General features: G+C 58.1%; 9 protein-coding genes across 9 annotated transcripts; 4 read left to right on the forward strand and 5 right to left on the reverse strand.

Moving 5' to 3' along the window:
* Positions 1–340: 340 nt before the first annotated feature.
* THITE_2084217 (uncharacterized protein) lies at positions 341–1,402 on the reverse strand (the record flags this gene model as incomplete). Its single annotated transcript, XM_003649001.1, has 3 exons — positions 341–553; positions 640–1,047; positions 1,175–1,402. The coding sequence occupies 3 exons, from the start codon at positions 1,400–1,402 to the stop codon at positions 341–343; spliced, it is 849 nt and encodes a 282-aa protein (XP_003649049.1).
* A 410-nt stretch (positions 1,403–1,812) lies between these two features.
* On the forward strand, positions 1,813–2,879 carry THITE_2107193 (uncharacterized protein). Its single transcript, XM_003649002.1, has one exon. It carries the CDS (start codon positions 1,990–1,992, stop codon positions 2,398–2,400), a length of 411 nt encoding a protein of 136 aa, XP_003649050.1. The 5' UTR covers positions 1,813–1,989; the 3' UTR covers positions 2,401–2,879.
* A 158-nt stretch (positions 2,880–3,037) lies between these two features.
* On the forward strand, positions 3,038–4,768 carry THITE_2107194 (uncharacterized protein). Its single transcript, XM_003649003.1, has one exon. The coding sequence runs from the start codon at positions 3,059–3,061 to the stop codon at positions 4,661–4,663; it is 1,605 nt and encodes a 534-aa protein (XP_003649051.1). The 5' UTR covers positions 3,038–3,058; the 3' UTR covers positions 4,664–4,768.
* On the reverse strand, positions 4,768–6,871 carry THITE_2107196 (uncharacterized protein). Its single transcript, XM_003649004.1, has 4 exons — positions 6,357–6,871; positions 6,116–6,280; positions 5,642–6,043; positions 4,768–5,566 (listed from the first exon to the last, which is right to left on the reverse strand). The coding sequence occupies exons 1-4, from the start codon at positions 6,611–6,613 to the stop codon at positions 4,873–4,875; spliced, it is 1,518 nt and encodes a 505-aa protein (XP_003649052.1). The 5' UTR covers positions 6,614–6,871; the 3' UTR covers positions 4,768–4,872.
* A 910-nt stretch (positions 6,872–7,781) lies between these two features.
* THITE_2107200 (uncharacterized protein) lies at positions 7,782–11,497 on the reverse strand. Its single transcript, XM_003649005.1, has 5 exons — positions 10,922–11,497; positions 10,264–10,862; positions 10,120–10,213; positions 9,979–10,061; positions 7,782–9,904 (listed from the first exon to the last, which is right to left on the reverse strand). The coding sequence occupies exons 1-5, from the start codon at positions 11,264–11,266 to the stop codon at positions 7,894–7,896; spliced, it is 3,132 nt and encodes a 1,043-aa protein (XP_003649053.1). The 5' UTR covers positions 11,267–11,497; the 3' UTR covers positions 7,782–7,893.
* A 198-nt stretch (positions 11,498–11,695) lies between these two features.
* Positions 11,696–12,451, forward strand: THITE_2107202 (uncharacterized protein). The gene is made up of 2 exons (XM_003649006.1): positions 11,696–12,161; positions 12,221–12,451. The coding sequence occupies exons 1-2, from the start codon at positions 11,973–11,975 to the stop codon at positions 12,395–12,397; spliced, it is 366 nt and encodes a 121-aa protein (XP_003649054.1). The 5' UTR covers positions 11,696–11,972; the 3' UTR covers positions 12,398–12,451.
* Positions 12,452–12,535: 84 nt separating this feature from the next.
* On the reverse strand, positions 12,536–13,063 carry THITE_2035420 (uncharacterized protein; the record flags this gene model as incomplete). The annotated part of the gene is made up of 1 exon (XM_003649007.1): positions 12,536–13,063. A coding segment is annotated over one exon (528 nt), but the record flags the coding sequence as incomplete, so codon positions are not given.
* A 977-nt stretch (positions 13,064–14,040) lies between these two features.
* On the reverse strand, positions 14,041–15,399 carry THITE_2084224 (uncharacterized protein; the record flags this gene model as incomplete). Its single annotated transcript, XM_003649008.1, has 6 exons — positions 14,041–14,216; positions 14,322–14,389; positions 14,468–14,551; positions 14,625–14,863; positions 15,019–15,117; positions 15,205–15,399. 6 exons carry the CDS (start codon positions 15,397–15,399, stop codon positions 14,041–14,043), a joined length of 861 nt encoding a protein of 286 aa, XP_003649056.1.
* Positions 15,400–16,264: 865 nt separating this feature from the next.
* THITE_2038437 (uncharacterized protein) lies at positions 16,265–17,329 on the forward strand (the record flags this gene model as incomplete). Its single annotated transcript, XM_003649009.1, has 2 exons — positions 16,265–16,533; positions 16,657–17,329. 2 exons carry the CDS (start codon positions 16,265–16,267, stop codon positions 17,327–17,329), a joined length of 942 nt encoding a protein of 313 aa, XP_003649057.1.
* Positions 17,330–19,254: the final 1,925 nt, after the last annotated feature.

Here is a 19,254-nt window from a genome sequence, read left to right on the forward strand (position 1 = left end):
TACACTGGGTTTAGTCGGACATTCTAGCATCTGTGATACCGCCGATACGCATGTTCCGCTGTTTCCCTTCCATCTCCTGCTGCGGCGCCAGGCCAGCCGGCTTCATTAATGGCTCGTCGTTAGCAACCCGTATATCATACAAAAAAGCCAGTTCGTTCCCAATGAAAAGGCGTCGAGCCGCGGGTATCATAAAACTTCATCAATGCCATCCATCCTTTTGCCAACGCCTTGTAGTGAAAAAAAAAATCCAAATGCGTTCGGTCCGCCCTGTCATCGAAGCCGCGCGCCAGGGCTACAAACCCCAGAAACGCAATCCTGTCGGCGAACGCGAACGCATGCTCTAGAACTTTGTGGGGATGAAGTGCTGCGAGTCCTCCCTCTGCTGGGCGGCAGATTGCGGGAACGCGGCGATGCCGGCCACCATGCCGCAAGCCATGAAGCCCAGCGAGATGATGGACCAGATGACGCCCCAGCACTGGGAAGAGCCGCCGTAGCGCTGGGCAAAGACGCTCGCGTCGGAACTGTTGACTTTTCGCAGGATGAGATCGTCGCACTGTCCCGCCAGCATAGCCATCGTCAGCACCAGCGTTTACTTGAAACAATCGAAAGAAATCATGCGAGGGACCGAGGGAAACCCACGATATCCCACACGCTATAGAGCGAGCTCATGACACCAATGAACAGCACCACGAACCGCAGGGCCTCGGCGTGGGCGATGAACCAGCAGGCCACGAGCAGGCCGACGGCGGCCAGCACGGTGCCGATGGTCAGCCAGTCGCGGCGGCCCCACCACAGGGTCAGCAGGAAGCACGCGCCGACGGCGATGCTGGCGATCTTGCTCGCGTTGATGTTGAAGCCGGCGAAGGTCAGCAGGGCGCCGATCAGCGACGAGCCCAGGTAACCGGCGGGCAGCGTCACGGCGTTGCGGCCGCCCTGCATGTGCGTCACGCCGCCCTCGCGCGGGTCCAGCGAGATCGACTTGACGTGCCCGCCGGTCAGGACGCAGGTGATGGCGTGGCCGAACTCGTGGAAGGCGATGACGAGCATCTACAGCTTGGGTTCAAGGCCGCCCGAGGTGTCAGTTTTGCGGGGCCAGGTGTGAAAGGAAGGGGGGGTAATGGGTGGTGGGGGGGGGGGGGGGGCGCGGGGCTGGAAGGGGAAGGGAAGATCATACCTTGAACGGCCATAACACCCAGCGCACGTATGGCAGGTTCCAAAGTAGGGCGATGGCGACAATGTATGCGGCGATGATGCCCAGCGTGACCTTCTGGGCGTCGTTAACGCTGAGGTCGCGGCGGGAAAGGAGCACGGCCGAGGACGTAGTCGCGGACAGGCGCGCGACGTGCGGCGCAGCGGAGAGCCAGCTCCGTGCTTGGGTCGGGACAAGTATGGTCGGAGCCATGGCCTTGGGAGCTGTCTGTTTCGATGCGTTGCTGTGGTCGTCGGTGTCGTCGTTGTCGATGTTCCCTACTTGGCTCGAGTCGGATGTAATTCGGTCGACAGATTGCGGTCGGGGAAGCGACGCCGCTAATCGAGTCGTAATCAGCGATCCAACGCTAGTTGAAACTAAGAAAAAAGAAAGAAAGAAAAGATGGGCATGACAGAAATGTCTAAATGACAGAAAGTGGCACGGTTTTCGTGTGCCAACGGCGCCCCAACAACAATCACGGGCTGCTTGCGTGTTCAGCGTGGCTTCAGCAGGCCGGTGTGGGTCTCGGCGGTGGCTTGGCCGGGCGGATATATTTAACTCAGGTAGCGGCGTTGCATCTCGTCGCGACTGCCGGGATGTTCCCCACCGAGCTCCAGGGGACGGATTGACTTTTGCGGGGAAGCCCCTGGGCTGCGAGGGATGATGCCCGCCGGGATTTCGGGTCAATCGTCAATCCTCAACTGTACGATATACTGTGTAATCCACTGTTTCGTGCCATCCTAACAGCCGAGTTCTTGCTCGTTGCTTCGCTGCTACCTAGTTGATTGCCACACTCCGCCATGGCGCTCAGCGCAGCCCATGTCCGCATCGCGCGGCCGACCGACGACATCGACCGGCTGCTGCCGTTCTACCGCGACGGGCTGGGCTTCGAGGTGTTGATGCGCTTCGCCGACCACGAAGGGTTCAGTGGCATCATGCTCGGTCACAAGACGGCGGCCTACCACCTCGAGTTCACACAGCACGAAACCCACCGGGCGGGGCGCGCTCCCACGCAGGACAATCTCATCATCTTCTATCTTCCGGACAGCGAGAACTATGCCCAGGCGGTCGCGCGGATGGAGGAACACGGCTTTCCGGCGGTTGTGAGCTTCAACCCTTACTGGGACCGCTGCGGCAAGACGTTTGAGGATCCCGACGGGTACCGCGTGGTGCTGGCCAACATGACCGCTCCGCACCTGCGCGATGTCTAAGTTCTTAAGTCGATGGTCAGGATGTACACTAAATGCATGTACATACATACCGTTCGCAAATGCCAACCAAAACTGGAGCATTTCGCCTGGGCCTTTGGATACCGACCTTCCCAACATTTCCCAACCTCCGGATTACCACAGTACATCAATCGGCGACGGCCTCGAGCCACGCGACCATAACCCGCTCGTACACAGTACCCCGACGATCACTGCCACAACAGAAGTGCGGGGATGGAACCCAAAATTGACGAGGTCTTCGGTCTCCCACTGCAACTGTTGCACGGCATGCATCGAGTCGCGCTGTTGCATTACGGATAAAGTGAGGTGCGCGAGTTGCATGCAGGGCAGGGGATCTCCGAGGCAAGGCACATCTTCATCTGGGAGGTCAAAAGTGGGCTCGAGCCTCCTTTCCCGTCCCTTTATCCCTTATCCGCCCTCCCAGGCGCCTGGTCCAGTCCCTTCAAGTTGCCCTCCCAAGCCATGGCTTGGACCCGGCTTTGGCGCGCCTGCCTCGTGGCCGCCATCACGGCCGCCGTCAATTGTCAGCAGAGCTCGGATCCGAGCCAGCAAACAGGGCAGCACACTGACTGGCCGCGATGGTGCGGGAAAGTGTATAAGCCAGGGTGCGTCGCAGCAGCAAGTCCCGGACCACGGGACCATGTGCAACTTGCCTGCTGACTTCCCCAGATACCCGAGTTTCGACCCTGGCGGCCAGACACTGCCTCCTCCCGTTCCCGGCGGACCGCTGCTACAAGTCCTCGTTCAACCGCGGTACAGCCTCTACTTGGACAGCGAACAGTACGGCGAGTTCGTCGTCAACGCCGAGCTGTCGCAGTTCCAGGGCACGCCCTGGCCGAACACCACGAGCACGTCCAAGTGGGCGAACCGGCTGATCTTCTCCATCAACCTCGTCGAGGACGACGAGCCGCTGGTTGAGAACACGGTGGCTGTCAACTCCACCGGCAACCTCTTCCGCTTCGAGCTGTCCCGTCTAAAGCCCAGCCTGGATCCCATCCAGGTCGTGCTGTATGGCGCGCCAGAAGAGGGCACCCCAACCTGGACGGCGACGACCTCCCTGTTCTATCTCCCCGACAAGACTGACGGCAGCATCACACGCATCGACAACCTCCACGGCGGCCTCTGGTTCCGCAACGCCGCAACCAACCACCAGTTCACGCCCTTCTTCCCCTTCGGCTTCTACGCCTCCTACGACGGCTTCCTCCGCACCAACGACACCGCCCCCATCGACCACTACTCCTCCCTCGGCCTGACCGCCATGACCCCGCTGACCACCTTCGCCGACTCCGCCGCCGTGCTGACCTACATCTCCGCCCACACGCCGGTCCGCCTCATGTACGACCTCCGCGAGGGCTACAAGAACCTGAGCTACGTGCGCGCCAACGTGCTCGCCGCGCGCGCCTCGCCGGCCCTCTTCGCCTACTGGACCGCCGACGAGCCGGACGGGTGGCAGGACCCGTTCGCCGCGCCGGAGCAGGCGCGCGACCTGATCCGCGCGCTCGACCCGTACCACCCGGTCGCCGTCACTCTCAACTGCGCCGACTACTACTTCGGCCCCTACTCGGCCGCCGCCGACCTGCTCATGGCCGACGTCTACCCCATCGGCATCAATTCCACCTTCTCCAAGTGGGGCACCGTCTGCAACGCGACCTACGGCGACTGCGGCTGCGACCGCTGCGAGGGCGTGGTGGGCGACGTGGTGACGCGCCTGGAGGACTGGGCGCGCTTCGAGCGCTACCTCGGCCGCTGGCCCAAGACGAAGCTGTTCAACCCGCAGGCGTTCCACGGCGAGGACTACTGGCTGCGGGATCCGAGCACCGAGGAAACGTGGGTGATGATCGCGCTGGCGGTCAACCACGGCGCGAAGGGGTCCATCGCGTGGGTGTGGCCGCCCAGCGACGTGCTGGCGGAGGCGCATGGGAAGATGGCGACCGTGCTGACCGGGGAGGACGTGGTGGGGTTTATTGTGGGCGGCGACGGGCCGAGGAGGATTGAGGTCGATGTGCCCGGGACGGAGGTGGTGGATGTCGCCTGCTGGGTTGCGGGCGGGAAGATGCTGGTTAGCGTGGTCAACGGCGGATATGTGCCAGTGGAAGGGGGTGTGGAGGTACCGGTGCCGAATGCCACAGTTATCGAAAGCACACCATGGGGGAGCGTGCAGTGGAAGTTGGAGGGCGGTAAGTTGTCGGTTCCGCTGCTACCGGCGCTGGCCACGAGCATGGTGATACTGAACCTGCGTGGGTGAGACATCGAGATGTGGCGGAAACAATGCAACCCATTGCTGCATGTATTGTGTTAGGGGGGTATCTCAGGTATAACTCGACGTTGCCTCCCCATTGCGCATATCCCTTTTTCCTTTCTAAATGGCGGCTTCCCGTCTTCAAACGCCATGCTCTTGCCTGCCCGTCGAAACCACAAGCACCCCCTTCTCCCGCTCGGAACCACCCCGGCGCATCACCTGCCTGTCCATTTCCGCTCCACCCATCGAAATGGCACATACAACAACCCGCTCACCACGAACGCCACCTCAAACCCGATATCCCCGGTCGTCTCCGCGATCGGCCCCGTCCACCACACCTGCGCCATGCTGGGCACCACCAGCCCAAAGCTCAGCACGCCGGCCGCCAGCGCCGCCACGCCCCACGGCAGCCTGTGCGCGTCGTTCCACGCCTCCGGGTCGTACGCCCGGCAGTCGCCCTTCCGGAACACAAAGTGCTCGACCAGCACGATGGCCAGGAAGGCGGAGCTCCAGTAGGCGATGAGCGAAACAAAGTTCTCGAGGTTGGCGAAGAAGTCGGCGGCGGCGCGGATGGCGACGGGGATCACTATGGCCGCGAAGACGAGCGAGAAGAGGTAGCGCGGCACGCGCACCAGGAAGGGCAGCAGCAGCTGCAGGTTGAGCGTGACGCTGTAGCTCGTCGCGGCCAGGTTGCCCAGCAGCGAGAAGGAGAGGACGACGACGAGGAACTTGCCGAAGCCGCCGGCGGGCGCGAGCATGGCGGCCAGCACGCCGCCCACCGACGTCTCGTCGTAGGCGGCCTGCCACGCCGGCACGTTCGGGATCGCGTTGCCGATGGCGGCGCCGAGGACCATGAGGAGGACCGTGGGCACCGCCAGGCCGAGGTAGGAGTAGGTGAAGATCTTGAGCCTGCGAGGGTTGGTTAGTCGAGACTGCCGGAAGAGTAGTCGGGCCGATGATGAGACGAAGGCGGCGGGAACATACGAGGATGTGTCCGGCTTGAGGTAGGTTGTGAAATCCGACGACAGACACGCCCACGGCACCATGTAGGATGCGACGATCATGCCGAAGGACAGCACCGACGAGGCGGGCGGGGGCGCGTCGTAGGTGGTCTGGTTCCGGAGCTCCTTGCCGCCCGTGCCGACGGCGACAACGATGGAGATGATGGCGGGGATCCAGGCGAAGCGCTCGTAGTTGTGCAGGACGGTAAAGCCGCAGAAGGAGATGCCGAGGGTCAGGACAGCGGTGATGACGATCCCGACGGTCACGCTCAGGTTTCCGTCCGCTACGGCGGAAAGGCACTGGCCGCCGACGACGGCCATGATGACGCAGAAGCCAGTGAGGGTGGCGAGGTTGAGCAGGACGGGGATCGAGACCAGGTAGCGACTGAGAGCGGTTAGCATTCCGTGCAAGGCAACGAAAAAGATGCAGTGAAGGGGGAAGGGGGGGGGGGCTCACCCAAAGCTGTACCGAGCCTGTAACATCTGCCTCATGCCGAGCTTGGGACCCAGCGTGGCCAGAAAGGCGGGCAGCAGGGTGGTCAGCAGCGTGAAGAACAGGATGATCAGAGAGCTGTCCCGTAGGTTGAGCCCGTAGCCGGGGCCAAGCATGCCGAACGTGATCCTAGCCCTGTCAGACGCCGAGTCCCCCCTTATTTATGTATATGTACCTGTTACAAACACATTGCCGCTCCACTCACCCCAGGATATTGGTGTTCATGGACCACCACAACGTGAAGACGTTGACCGTTCTCTCGACCGTGCGTTCCTTGACCGGGATCGGCGTGATGCCGCGGACCTCGACGCGGCCGAACGCGGCCGCCTTCCGGAGGAGGTCCCAAGTCCGGGCCCATCGGCCGCCGGGTGCGGGGGCCGGCGAGACAGCGTCGTGATCGACTTCCGTTTCCGGCCCGTTGCCCGGCGGCGGTTTCTCCTCGAGTCCTTTCTCCGGCGCCATTGTCGGACTAGTGGGGTCTCTGGGAGAAAAGCCAAGACGAGAGGAAAAATCAAGAATACTCCGGAGCACTTAAATCACGAATTAGCCACACGCCTCAGTTCAACGTCTTGACCTTGACAGACCGAGGAGGACGAGCACCGGAGTTGATAAGATCGAGGGAAAGCCAACCACATAAAAGGCCTCAATTTTCTGTCGGCTCAAAAAATCCCTATCGAGCAATATTTTTTAGCTCCCGCCGCGCTGGCGAGTGCACTTGGTATGAGTGGTGAGTAACGGCTACTGCTAAAGGACCCACCCCTGCGGAGACGGTGTCATGGGCACTCGGCAAGGAAGACCTTGGATTTGGCACTTGGGAAATCATGAAGACTCATCTCCGTTCCATACCACGAAAGCACCTATAGGTATGTGTTGTACTCTTGTTACGCAACCTGGAAACCCAGACGCTGCCACGGAAGTTTTCTCCCACTTCTCACACAGGGCCAAGATAAATTTGCTCGCTGTATAATCCGTCGTAACTTACACCCGCAGTGTAATCCGCCGTAACTTACACCCCGCGCTGGCAAGGGCGGGGCCAAGGGAGACCTCGGTCGCTCCAACACTCAGCACGGCGGACGGGGCAATGGAGGAGAGCGCCTGGCAAAGGGCCACAGCGGCAGCGGCAGTGGCTCTCAACAAGTGCGCCCTAATTAAAACAAGATGCGACCTACCTGGTACCTTACCTTGAATGAGGTAGCCAAGTTAGTGCATTGCAACATTACTAGAGTTATGAGATCATGTCCATTCCTAAATAAATGACACAAAGCCAACCTTTTCTTTAAACAAGAGGGGAAAGAAAAGAAAAGAGAAGGAAAAAAAAAAAAAAAAAAAAAAGAAGAAGAAGAAGGAAAGAAAAAGGGGACTCGATAGCTGGAGTTGGGGCAAGAATACGAGTGAGCGAAACAATGGAAAACGTTGCATCCACTTTGCTCTGAGACTGGCGCGCTTTAACAGGGTTCTTTCCTGTTAGATCGTTGGCGAGCAGCAGCACCACTTTGCAAGCTGCTATCGCGAGCTGCATGTCGGGTAGCTACCTACACGAGATCTCCCCTTAATTGACTCAGGTAGGAGTGATCTGATGCATCACGCGAGGAAGTGGCAACGACCAAGGCCGCCGTCCTTGACGAGATGCATAGGGTTCATAGGCTATCGCATCATCGGTCTAAGTATGCTCAAGTTCATGATACGGGCGAGACCTAGCCACTGTCCCTCCCCTGCACTGTCCATCCCCTCCCGTGCCTTCCCTACGCCAGCCCAACCCAGAACCGTCTCCCCACGCCGCTGGAGCTGATGATATCGAGCCGGGACCGTGGCCTCTCCCTGCTCCTCGCGAGCTTCTGCTCCTCTTCCCGCACGGCCTCAAGCACCCGCCAGTCATACACCGGCACGTACTCCCGCTCGCCGCTGCGGCGCTTCAGCTGTGCCGCCTCGACCAATTGCAGAAACGCCACGGTAGCCTCCCGCCGGCGGGCGTCCACCAGTACGATCTTCCTCTTACGCCGGCCCTTCTGGCCGGCCGGTGCGGAGAGCGAAGCTCCGGGAATGCCGCTGCTGCTTGAAGCCGGGGTTGTTGTGCTCGTCGCCGCCTGGTCGGCCAGCCACTCCTTGGGATCGCGGAGGAACTCGGTCACGCCGTGGCACGAGAGCAGGTCCTCCGTGACCCAGGGGAAGTTGGCGATGCATGGTGAGAGCAGGATCGAGTACGTCGAGAACGCGCATGCGTCGCCGAGGTAGCGGCACTTTCCGGCAGATGGCGCAGGGGACTCCTCGGGCGACTGGGAGGTGTTGACTTGCGTTGGCGGGCCGCTGTTCGTCGAGTCCGGGGGAGATTGGGCAGGAAACGAACAAGTCGGCCCCTCGTGGAAGGACACGGACGACTGAATGGGAGGTCGGGCCGGGCCAGTAGTGCCGGGCTGCGAATTCTCAGCACCAGGCTGGTGCATCGAGTCTGAGCTCGCCAGCGTCGGCATGGGCATATGAGCTTCGGTATTGCGGCGTGATAGACTTATTCTTCGCTGAGTCGAGGAGAAACTCGCCGGATTGCTCGTTGCTCCACGAAGCGTGTCGTCATCCTGGTCGTCTGAGAACCTCCGGATCTTGCTCCTCTCCGGGATGCTGTTCTGTTGTGAGGACTCAAACGGCCTCTGTCGACCTGGCGCGGTCCCTGCCTGCTTGTTCACTCCGTCTCCGGTTGTCGACTCGGACAATTGAGCGGCGGATGACGTTGGCGGTGTCAACTGGCCACTTCTTCTTCTCGCCGGGCTGGGCGTCGGCGAATCCCGACGGCAGCTTGGATCCAGGTCTCGAGGCGTTGGCGTCATTGACGCTGTATTTGTCGAAGTCGTCGATTGACTGGTAGTGTCGACAGCGGTCTTCCGTTCGGATTTCTCCAGAGCTGCGATCCAACCCAGAAGCTCCTGGCTGTCTTCCGGAGGAGGCGCCTCCTTCTCCTTGGCTGCCATCTCTTGCAGCTCGGCGAAGGAGATTGCGTCGTGGTAAGTTCTGTCACAATGTATCTTGCTTACCGATGGAAATCTCGGGCTCCAAAAGCCCGTGTTCCCTTCCTTGCCAAAAGAAAAGCAGCGGAGGTCAACCACCGGGGGTGTGGGGAAAATCACAGATGGGCGCTTCCCGTTATCGACACCGGGCTCAATTCGTAGGTCGATGGCCGTGTTATCCTCCGGCCGCACGGAGTCCGGGTTGACGGACGTGGTGAACGTCTCCAGCTGGATTGCGTTGAGTTCAACAACATTCGTGACGACGAACCGCGGCCGCTTCCCAAAGCGCTGCACCTCTTCTTTGTTATCGAGACAGCCCACATAGAAATGCGTCCACTTGAGCCTAGGGATGTTGGTGTAGGTTCGGGCCTTTGTGGCATCGAAGCGGGCGCCGACGACAGCGAAGTCTCCGATGTCTCCAAAATTGCCAATATACTCTTTCTTGAGCTTAATTGGGCAGCAACTATAAGGTCGCCGCAGGGTCCCAAAGTCAAAGTAAGGGTCATCTGCTTTGAGGACCAGGCCTTCCCCACGCGCCGTGATACATTTTGCAAAGGCGCGGCGCAGGTCCGAGACTGCAGATGGCCGTGTGCAGTCAATAATTTCTCGTTTGACCAGAGCAGATCGGCCTGGTACTGGTGTGATGAGCTTCTTGAGACGCTGGAATCTCTCCGAGTGCTTGACGGCCAACAAGGATTCATCGTCGACCATGAGTAGGTCGTAGTAGACAATCATAAGATGCTCCCAGGGGTGAGGCCTACGTCTTGGTCAGCTTTGGACATAGCTAGGAAAGCAACTTGACAGTCCTGCCAATGGAAGCGGTGAGCCTACTGTGAGTCTTTATCAGTGCCCAAAAAGGAACCGGATCTCGAGACATGCTTCCGAATCTTGTGGAAGTCGAGAACCTTGGAGTGCTGAAAATGGTTAGATACTGGGCAATAAATAGGAGACCGGACACATGGATTCATATACCTTATCACTGTAGACCACCAGTTCTCCCTCAAGGATGCAGCCTCGCTTCAGGGGGCAGGAGGGCTGCCCAAGCTGCAATGACTTTCGGATCGAGCTGCATCTGTCAGCCACGAAAGTGGACACCGAAGAGAAAGCAAAACATACTCATGCAATGCCTGGCGGTCTTTGGTGCTGTCCTTGCCGCTCTTTGAGAATATTTGAATGCAATCGTAGCCCTTGCTGAGGTCGATATGGACCTGGCAGTACTCGCCATCTATTTTCTCCTCGCAGCTCACACGGCCTTGGACCATGGACAAGCAGTGTTTGATGCTCCGGCCCTTGAGCCACATTTGGCGGCCGATCTTGACTCCTAAGGTGGGCTTTAGATACCCGGCGAGGTCGTTACTTCCAGTAACCGTGCGCTCACGACGCTGCGTGTCCAGGATACGTCCAGCGACAGTGAAGTCATCTTGGACCTTCAATATCAATGGAAGAAGAGGATGACAGCTCGTATAAACGACGTGCTCATTAAGAATGACAGGCGCGTAGTTCTTCAGGATCAGGCGGGTGAGCCATTTGGCGTCTCGGGCAGACAGCCGCTTGTACAGTTCCCCAAGGGCGAGCTCCTTGTGGGCTGGGCAGTTCTCAGGAGCCGAACTACGGACTGCGGGTGAACTGAAGCGACAGTTGGCTGCGACCCCATGGAGGAGTTGATCGATCTCGTCCACCGTGACAGGCCTATGAGCGGGGGATATTGGATTTGGCTGTCCCAAATGTGAGTACCAGAGCATCCCATAGGATCAACCATCAGAGAAATCCATACTGTCTCGTTCAAGATACCCTCAACGCAGCCGGCCAAGTCGATGCGCGCATCAGGGTTGCTCCATCTTCCCAGCTGCGCGATGCGCGACCGGCCCAGACCCAGCGCACGGCCAATGATGATCTGGAGTTTCTTCTCCCGAATGAAATAGACTCTGTCAGTCCTCTTTTCTGGCAGAAGTGCCGAGAGTAGAGCAGCACTGTTATGGTCGTCGCGGTGAAGCAGCCCCTGGTGAGCACGGAACCATTCCTGGATGATGGCCGCGTTGCTTCTCAGCCCCGAGCGAGCATGCTGGTTGTCTTCAAGGCGCTGCAAGAGGTCGCATACATAGGAAAAGAGAAAGGGCATGGTTTGATTCGCGCGCGTGCGACCCCGAGTGTGGATGTTTGCGCAAAGCCGTGCATCGTAGGAATGTTTTGGCAAGAAGCTGAAGTCGGCTTATTTATCCAGAAGCGTGATGGCAGGCACCCAGCACACTCAGGTCGGCTGTTCCCACCAGACCCAGCTTCGTCTGAATCTTCCAAGAATACGGAGAAGCAGCGCCTGAGAGCCTGGCCAATTCGCTTTCCAGGCTGTGTGCAATGGCGCCTGGAAACGGGTCGCGTAGTGGGACTCAGCAAAGGGCTTGGCGCGCACGAACTGTGTGCTTAACGCGTGATCACGTGAATATGTGGATACCGTACGGTGACAGCGCAGCACTGTGGTGGCCTATCCTTCTTACTCTCCAGGGTTGGCTGGGTTGTCCTCCTCAAACACGAATTGCTACATGGTAGGCAGGAACAAACTGGGCTATTAGCTCTGCTCTTTGTTTCCTTTTCTTTGTCCATTATTTCGAGCTTTGCTGGAAGTAGCGGAGTGTGCGACATCACACAAGCTGAGAACGCGGACCGTATAGATTGTGACTTGGTCATACTGTCCAAGCTTATCATTGCCACGATCCAGGCAGCCTGGGAAAAGGGAGTCGAGAAACGAAAAGAGGAAGAAGGTGATAAACAATCGTCAAAAAAGCTCTGTGTGCAAGGACCCGCGGTGAGAAGGACACGACAATGAGCGCATGCCGATGAGCCTCTTCCACGCTTTGATCCGGACACACCACATCACCTCACGGAAAAAGGTGGCCCTCCTTCGCAAGGCAGCAGACAAGTATGAGTGCTACGCCCTGCTCCGGAGTGGTGGCTGCCCAGGCATCATGTACTGCAAAGGCAGCGAAGAGGGGGTCCGAGATTGGGTTGCAACTGTGCAGGTCGGTGCCACGGAATCATGCCTGTTTTGAAAGGGGACAGCAGGCTGACTCCGGCGCAGAGACTGCGGTATAAGGACTTCCAACTGGCATTGAAACCAGCGCCGATAGACCCAGAGACATCCCCATTAAGAGAGCGGACAGGGCTCTTTGAGGTTGAGTCTGTCAAGGAGTTTGCCGCTGCCATGGAGAAGAGGGGCATCTCGGAGTGGTGGAAGCGGGGAATGGGCTTTGCATGACCTACGGACCAAATACCACCTACCACGCTCAGTCGCTGTTTCCAGCCCTGCACCTGCTGGTTCTGTACTCCTCACTAGTTGCTTTGGGAGACAGTCGCACCCTTTCCCTCACCCTCTCCTGCCGACCAAACTCCTCAACCGCAACAACACGCCGGCAAACCACGGCGTTGCCCACACACTCGCCACAATCCTCACGGGCAACAACACCTTAGTCAGCGCGTACGCCAGCGCAACCTCGACAACAACACGATACTTTGGATCCGCCTCCCACCGCTCCAGCACCGCCTTCTCCCCGTCCCCCTCCTCCCTCCCCCGCTCCACTCTCCCGGTCACGCCCAACCCGTCCCCATGCCCACCCTCCTCCTCCTCCTCCCCCTCGGCCCCGCCAAAGCCAAACCAGCCCTTCCGCCGGAAATACCGCTCAAACCTGGCCAGGCCGTCCCGCACGTAAGCCCCGTAGTGCGCCAGCATGTACGCCACCGGCACGTGCTCGGTGTAGTGGAACAGCCCGAACAGGCCGAGCAGCGGCACCACCGCGGTGATCTCGTGCAGCACCAGGAAGGCGGCGACGTGGGTGAGCGGCGCGCCGCGCAGGCGCGCCGTGTACCGCTGCAGCGGCCGCGGCAGGCGGGCGATGATGCGCTCGACCCGCGTGGTTGCCGCCGCGGGGTTGGGGGTCGGGTTGTTTGGGTTGGGCTGGGTGCTGTAGCGTCTTCCGGTTTGGGGTGGTAGTTGGCGGGGCGGCGGTCGGGTAGCGAACGGAGTGCCGCCGCCGGCGCGCGGCCGGAAGAGGCGTGGGATGTGTTGGAGCGGGCGCATAATTTCGGTTGTTCGTTGGTCCAGCTGCTGGAGCGAGGACGGTCGCGACGCAAATGAGGATGGAAGGGAATGCGCCCTCAGAGAGGTGGCTGAGGGCTTGGGCGATCAGGTTATTGCGATAGGGTTAGGGTTAAAACCCTCCGAGAGAGACGCAGGTCTCAGGAGCGTCTCTCGCTGGAGGGTGCCCAGTTTCCTGCGTAACTGCCCTGCACGACTGAAGGCCATCCCGCCAGATCCCCAGACGGCCGACGGAGACTTCGGCACTGTTCGGTTGCCTTGTTCCCGGCCTCGGGTCGGTCTTGGTCGGTGTATGTACACTACTCCGTCCGCCTGCATTTCCAGGTGTGCAGGGTGTCCACGTGGTGCCCGGGATGCCTACGCCGAAGGATGCGCAGGATGGTTATGCAGGATGCGTACTGCGTAGGATGCGGGATGTCCACAGGTGCCAACGCAGACGACAGTACATAGGGCTGAACAGAGGAAGTGAGTTTCCCGAGTCGAGAAGCACCCATGTCGCGCCGACATCTCACACGGTGCGGTACAGCTGGCTGTGGGATCCAAGTGCACCCTCAATTTCACCTTTCCGTACACAGTTCGGACTTGGATTATTGAAGTCTCGCTCCCAATACACAGGTATCTATCTAAGCCAAAGGATGGGCCCAAATGGGCTCGCGAGAGCTGGATTTCAGGCCAGAGTATGCCATACATTCCGATTCCCCGCAGCCAAACCTCTCGCAGCTGGTGCACACGGGCTGCGGTCCCTCGGCTTTGACATGAGCAGGCTTAACGACCATGACGATATCATGCTGAACGCTGATCTCGCTCTAGCCCTGCCTGGCGTGCTTACCCCCGTGACGGCCCGAGGAAGCCTTGGAGCCCTTGGCCGTGCTGCCGGTGTCGAAGACGCGTTCGATGAGCGGCCGATAGGTGACGGTGCAGCAGGCGACGATGGCGGTGCACATCTCCACGCCCGAGAGCACGGCACCATAGATGCTGTCCCCTGACCAGTTCCGGTCAGCACCGGATGTGCTAGCAGCGAACTCCTCCCTCCCGTCACATGCCAAGCCAGATCGGGGGATGGGTTGGGCCGTTGCCGCCGACTTACAGGTTGCATCATAGGTCGATTCGACCTCGCGAGCGTAGAACAGACGGGCTATGCTAACGATGCAAGCTCTGTGGCAGTGGGTGGCAGATTAGCGGTCGGAGTAATCCAACGCGAACAAATAATACAGGCAGGCGGACAGTACTTACATGCTACCGGCCGCAAACGCGAGCGACAGCAGGGTTTTGCGCCTCTTGGGCATTTGCAATCTCCACAGCATGGGCATAGGGTATCTGGAATCTGGTCAGACAGTCTTTCGAACAGTATCAAATGGCTTGCTCTGAACATCCCCGAAAGGTGTCGTACCCTAAGATGACGAAATCTATCACGATGTTGAAGACGCCGATCACGAGGGTCACTTTCCCATAGTCGATGCAGAAGCCCTGGATGCTAAAGTCCCAAGTGCTCTCTATGGGAAAGCATGTGAAAATGCTGGGGAAGAAGGCGGCCATCGCCCAGGCGAAGATGAACGCGCCGAGAACCATCAAGGCCCTCCGGAAGGTCTTGCTTGGGAAGATGCGATGATAAAGCAGGAGGATGGACGTCTTGATGGCGGCCATGCCAAAAACGTAGAATGATATGGAGACGTACCTAGGTATTCTTGTAGAAGACGGCTCCGTCAGTTACAGACCAGTTGTGAAACCGGTGCCGAGTCTTTGATTGCGCTTGTTTTTACGGACAGACGTGAACCAGAACTTACTATAACCAGGGCCCGCGCGTCCGTCACGACAATGACATGTCTCCCGAAGCCCCAGTGCGTATCGTATTCGAGGGCAATCATGTACGACATGTAGAAGAACTAGCCAGAAAGCGAGGCCGGGACCGGTCGGCAATCAGCTTTGATGCTGCCTGGCAGTCAACGGAAAGGAACCGCTCGTCGACTCACATAGCCGAGGAAGAGGCAGTAGTCATCTTTTCCAAAACCAGACTCCGTCGCGCGACGAGCCAGGAACCTCAAGATCACGGCTGCCGTGGCGCCTGCCATGGTCACGGCGGACGAGATGTGGATAGAAGGAGTCAAGTCATCGTCGATGTGCTCCAACATGTAGGCCACTTGGTCCAAATTCGGAAGGATAGGCATCCCGAAGACCGGGTAGAGTGCTCAATCTTCAGAACAGGATAGGTGGTAGGCGTGACTGAAAGAGGTGGAAGTGACGAGCACTCGACTCCAGGTCATCCTGCGCACAGCAGAGGTGAGAACTTAGAAGTGCGCAGAAGATTAACCGGACATCAAATATCCCCTGAGAGGGAGGTTTTGCCCTCAACGCGATCTATGTAGTTAAGTCCAGACCTGCGCCGCGGCTGAAGGGCGTTGCTGCCTCTCGCCCAGATACAACAGCCATTAGGTTGCCGTCATACGGCACAGCACCAAACCCACAACTTGCCTGAGTATGTCGTGTCCACTCCCGTCATCCGTACATTAGTGGAGTGTATGTAGGTGATGACCAGGAATACACAGTACACAGTAGTGTTCACGCTATAGTGTTTACCTGCCACACCTTCGCCGTCACAGGGCATGCCGAAGGATTTTGCGCGACAACACCCAAGCGTCGGTGTTGGGGGCTGATCCAAGGCAGGTTTGGGGGCCAGTCCAAGGTTTTGGCGTGTTTTTGCTGTCGCTGACAGTGATTTACAAGAATAGGCAGCAGAATTCTTCGCCGTCCAATCAGAGCGTCTCCTGTGAGTCTGCGGTGTCTGAAATTGTTTGGTTTAATAGCGAACATGAGCGCCCAAAGTGAGCCCGCCTCCCAAACACGCTCACCCACCTCGCGCACCTCCTTCTCTCAAACGCCAGCCACAGCTGCTTCAGTCGGCGCCACGTCTGGTTTAGCCTGTGCTACGCCTTCGCCATGCTCTCAATAAGATCCAGGGCCTTGCGCGCCCTTTTGGCGTCGCCTTTCCTGTTGCTCGCCTGGGTGTGCCTTACCGAAATGGACCTCGACAAGATGCGGCAGTATCCCCTGAGGGTGCTTGGGTCGGATAACAAGATCAGCTGGGACGGCGGCTCAATCACCATCTTCCCGCAATTTTACCCCCTCCGCATCCTTGACGACATGTGGCGCGGAGTGACTGTTGTCTTCGCCATCCCGTCCTTGGGAATCGATAGCCTGGGCTGGTGGCAAAACCTCTCTTTCCTCACCGACCTGGGGCCTGTCTATGCTGTCTGGATCCTGGAGTCGTGCCGCCCGGCCAGCCGCTGGACGCTGGCGTGCCTGTAAGCCATTCAATGCATCCGGGACAAACTGAAGGAAGAGCGGGGGGAAAAAATAAAAATAAAAAAATGAAAGTAAAAATAAAGAGAAACAACGCTGAGACTAATTACTCTTGAACACATCAGTGCAACCACCGCGACCTTCGCAGCGCAGTTCATTGGGATCGGGACCGTGGGGCCCATCTTTTACTTTCTGTGCTTTGTCTTGGGGCCCCGGGCGAGAGACCTTGCGCATCGTCCAAACCGGCAACTAGACCCCTCCAAGTTCGCTCTTCTGCTGCCTCTGATCTTGAGTCTCCATACCCTCGAGATCTTCGGCGCCTACTTCTCTCCGGATCCGATCACGCGGCACTACTGGGTGTGGGCATGGCAAATGTCCCCTCTCTGGATCGGGGTCGCCAACTTCCTCAGCGCCCGCGCGATCGGCAGCTGGTTCCGCAACAGCCGCCTCGCCTCGCCGGCCCTGCTCCTCCAAGTTCTCTGCATCATCTCGGCTGTCGTCTGGCTCTCGACTTTGCTGTTCTCTCCTTACCCGCTTGCGGATATCTTCCTGCCGACCCGCGCGAGGCAGACTGACGATTTCATGCACATACGGAGGGCCTTTCAGTTCGACCAAGTTTCGTCCTTTACAGCATCCTTCTTGTGGCTGGCCTACCTCTTGCTGGATATGTACTCGGCCGGGTTGGTCGGGCTTAGCGGCTTCTGGCCCATTGCTGTCTTGCCGATTGTTCTGGTTTCCTTTGGTCCTGGAGTCGCCTTTGCACTTTGCTGGTCCTGGAGGGAAGCCATGTTCGCCTAGTGTCAGAAGTCCAGGTGCATGCTTGCTTGTGTAACAGGAGGGGAAGATTACCATGGCGGTGCTACCACGAACGGACCGGCTTCATGAGGTGGTGCTTGCTGTAAAGTCCGAGCCCCGAGCATTGCATATAGCTATCTACAATCCACCCGAATCTAGGTCAAGCCTCTGATTATAAGACCTTAACAGGATCTTGGCTGAGCTATCCATCGGGTTCTTCCAGCCCTTGGCCGCTGTCTCTGGTCTACGAGGCAGGAGAAAGCAGGGATCTGGAAGCATGGCATGGAAACTCGTTGTTCTTCATCAACACAAATGGAGTTGCATCGATCGATCCTCGCTATTTGCTTTGCTTTGTAGCTCTAAATAATCACCTTATTTGATGCGGCCGAAGTGCCTGGATCGTGTTGATGAATCTCGGGTGCTTGGAAGCAAACTCGGCACTTAACAAAGTCCCATCTAACACGAAGGTGGCTTTATTACTTAAATCATCAGACCTTCGTCAAGCGGAGGAATTCAACGTAAGATGAACTTTGATTTCACTAAACGGACATGAAGTCAGAACTGTACGAACACCCTGCAGGTCAATCACACGCATACCGCGGAGCATGTTCCCTGCTTAAGTCCATTGCATCCTCACACGCTTGTATTCTTTTCTTCTTCACTTATTTCTTTTTTTTTTTTATATATAATTCAAAACTGTCATCAGGAACTGTGAGAGTTACATTACTGTAGCTTGAAATGCTTTTCCCGCAGAAGCATAGCATCACCGGCTCCTACTCATCGATAAGTTGAAGCTGAATTTCATAAAGACTACAAGAGGACTCGGACGTCAGGCAAATGTTATATGTAAACCAACGTCAGTTCTATTTTCCTGCAACCAGAAAAGAGCCGGGGCAAGAAGAAGTTGGAGACGTCTACGCACATCTCACCTCAGTATGGCTCTCCTTTTTTTCTCTTCTCCTAGGAAATGTCTTGTCAGGCATATGACTTCTTCAACTTGGCCAACGTCAGTATGGAGCCCCAGGCCAATGGCTAATCATTTCATATGTGCTCGAACGGCATGTGAAACACACATGTGGTCAGTATTCGCAACTCACGGTGCATATCGCATGCACACCGCACTCTGACAACATGAGGGACTGCCATGTGGCAAGCCAGCCTGGCGACGCTCCTGTCACATATATAAGCACCTCCCCTGTGAATCCTCGAGGTCTTCGCTCTTGTTGGAACATCACACAGCATTTCCACCCACGACGTTCCACACCTCGTGGCTCTCACCATCGTGGCTCTCACCCTCGCGGCTCTCACCTCGCGGCTCCCACCATCATTGCTCTTGCCCTCGCGGCTCCCACCATCGTCGCTCTCACCGTCGTCGCTCTCACCGTCGTCGCTCTCACCGTCGTCGCTTGAAACTTCCACAAGACATCCACGATGCCTTCAACCTCCCCAACACAGGAATTCTCCCTGATCCCCGCCGACAGGATTCCCAGCCACCCAGACCGCCGCCTCATCTCGTCTGTCATCTCTCACCTCACCGCCTTGATCGAGCCGGCGTTGAGAGATCCCCCGGAGACTCGTGTCCCCGCCACTACCGAAGGCCTGTACAACGAGCTCTGGGACAGCATGCGGCAACTGGAGCCGCTGGGGAGTGGCGCCCGCTACATTGTTGACGGCATAAGAGCCGTCTTGGACTGCGAGGAAGACTTCTACCCGGTTTTGTCGGCGGTCTGGCTCTGCCTCATCATCAAGCACCTGATCGGGGAGCTCAACCAAATCCTCGAGATGAGCAAGAGCGAGACAGGGGATTAAGTGTTCAGAAAGGTTGGAGACATCGCTATGTCAGTGGAATGCTTTGTTTTCGTCGAGGTTGGGTCCCTGGACGGTTTCAAAAGATCGGGAGTAGGAATGTTTGAGAAGTTAGACGGCAG

Source organism: Thermothielavioides terrestris, chromosome 1 (assembly GCF_000226115.1).
Source record: "Thermothielavioides terrestris NRRL 8126 chromosome 1, complete sequence".
Classification (NCBI taxonomy): Eukaryota; Fungi; Ascomycota; class Sordariomycetes; order Sordariales; family Chaetomiaceae; genus Thermothielavioides; species Thermothielavioides terrestris.

Excerpts from the sequence above, each read along its gene's own strand:
- THITE_2107193 (XM_003649002.1), top strand. The coding sequence starts at position 1,990 with ATGGCGCTCAGCGCAGCCCATGTCCGCATCGCGCGGCCGACCGACGAC.
- THITE_2107194 (XM_003649003.1), top strand. The coding sequence starts at position 3,059 with ATGTGCAACTTGCCTGCTGACTTCCCCAGATACCCGAGTTTCGACCCT.
- THITE_2107196 (XM_003649004.1), bottom strand. The coding sequence starts at position 6,613 with ATGGCGCCGGAGAAAGGACTCGAGGAGAAACCGCCGCCGGGCAACGGG. Across the intron at positions 6,281-6,356 it reads ATGAACACCAATATCCTGGG|GATCACGTTCGGCATGCTTG; the intron begins GTGAGTGGAGCG and ends TGACAGGGCTAG. Across the intron at positions 6,044-6,115 it reads CAGGCTCGGTACAGCTTTGG|TCGCTACCTGGTCTCGATCC; the intron begins GTGAGCCCCCCC and ends AACCGCTCTCAG.
- THITE_2107200 (XM_003649005.1), bottom strand. The coding sequence starts at position 11,266 with ATGCCCTTTCTCTTTTCCTATGTATGCGACCTCTTGCAGCGCCTTGAA. Across the intron at positions 10,214-10,263 it reads GACCGCCAGGCATTGCATGA|CTCGATCCGAAAGTCATTGC; the intron begins GTATGTTTTGCT and ends TGACAGATGCAG. Across the intron at positions 10,062-10,119 it reads TGGTGGTCTACAGTGATAAG|CACTCCAAGGTTCTCGACTT; the intron begins GTATATGAATCC and ends AACCATTTTCAG.
- THITE_2107202 (XM_003649006.1), top strand. The coding sequence starts at position 11,973 with ATGCCGATGAGCCTCTTCCACGCTTTGATCCGGACACACCACATCACC. Across the intron at positions 12,162-12,220 it reads ATTGGGTTGCAACTGTGCAG|AGACTGCGGTATAAGGACTT; the intron begins GTCGGTGCCACG and ends ACTCCGGCGCAG.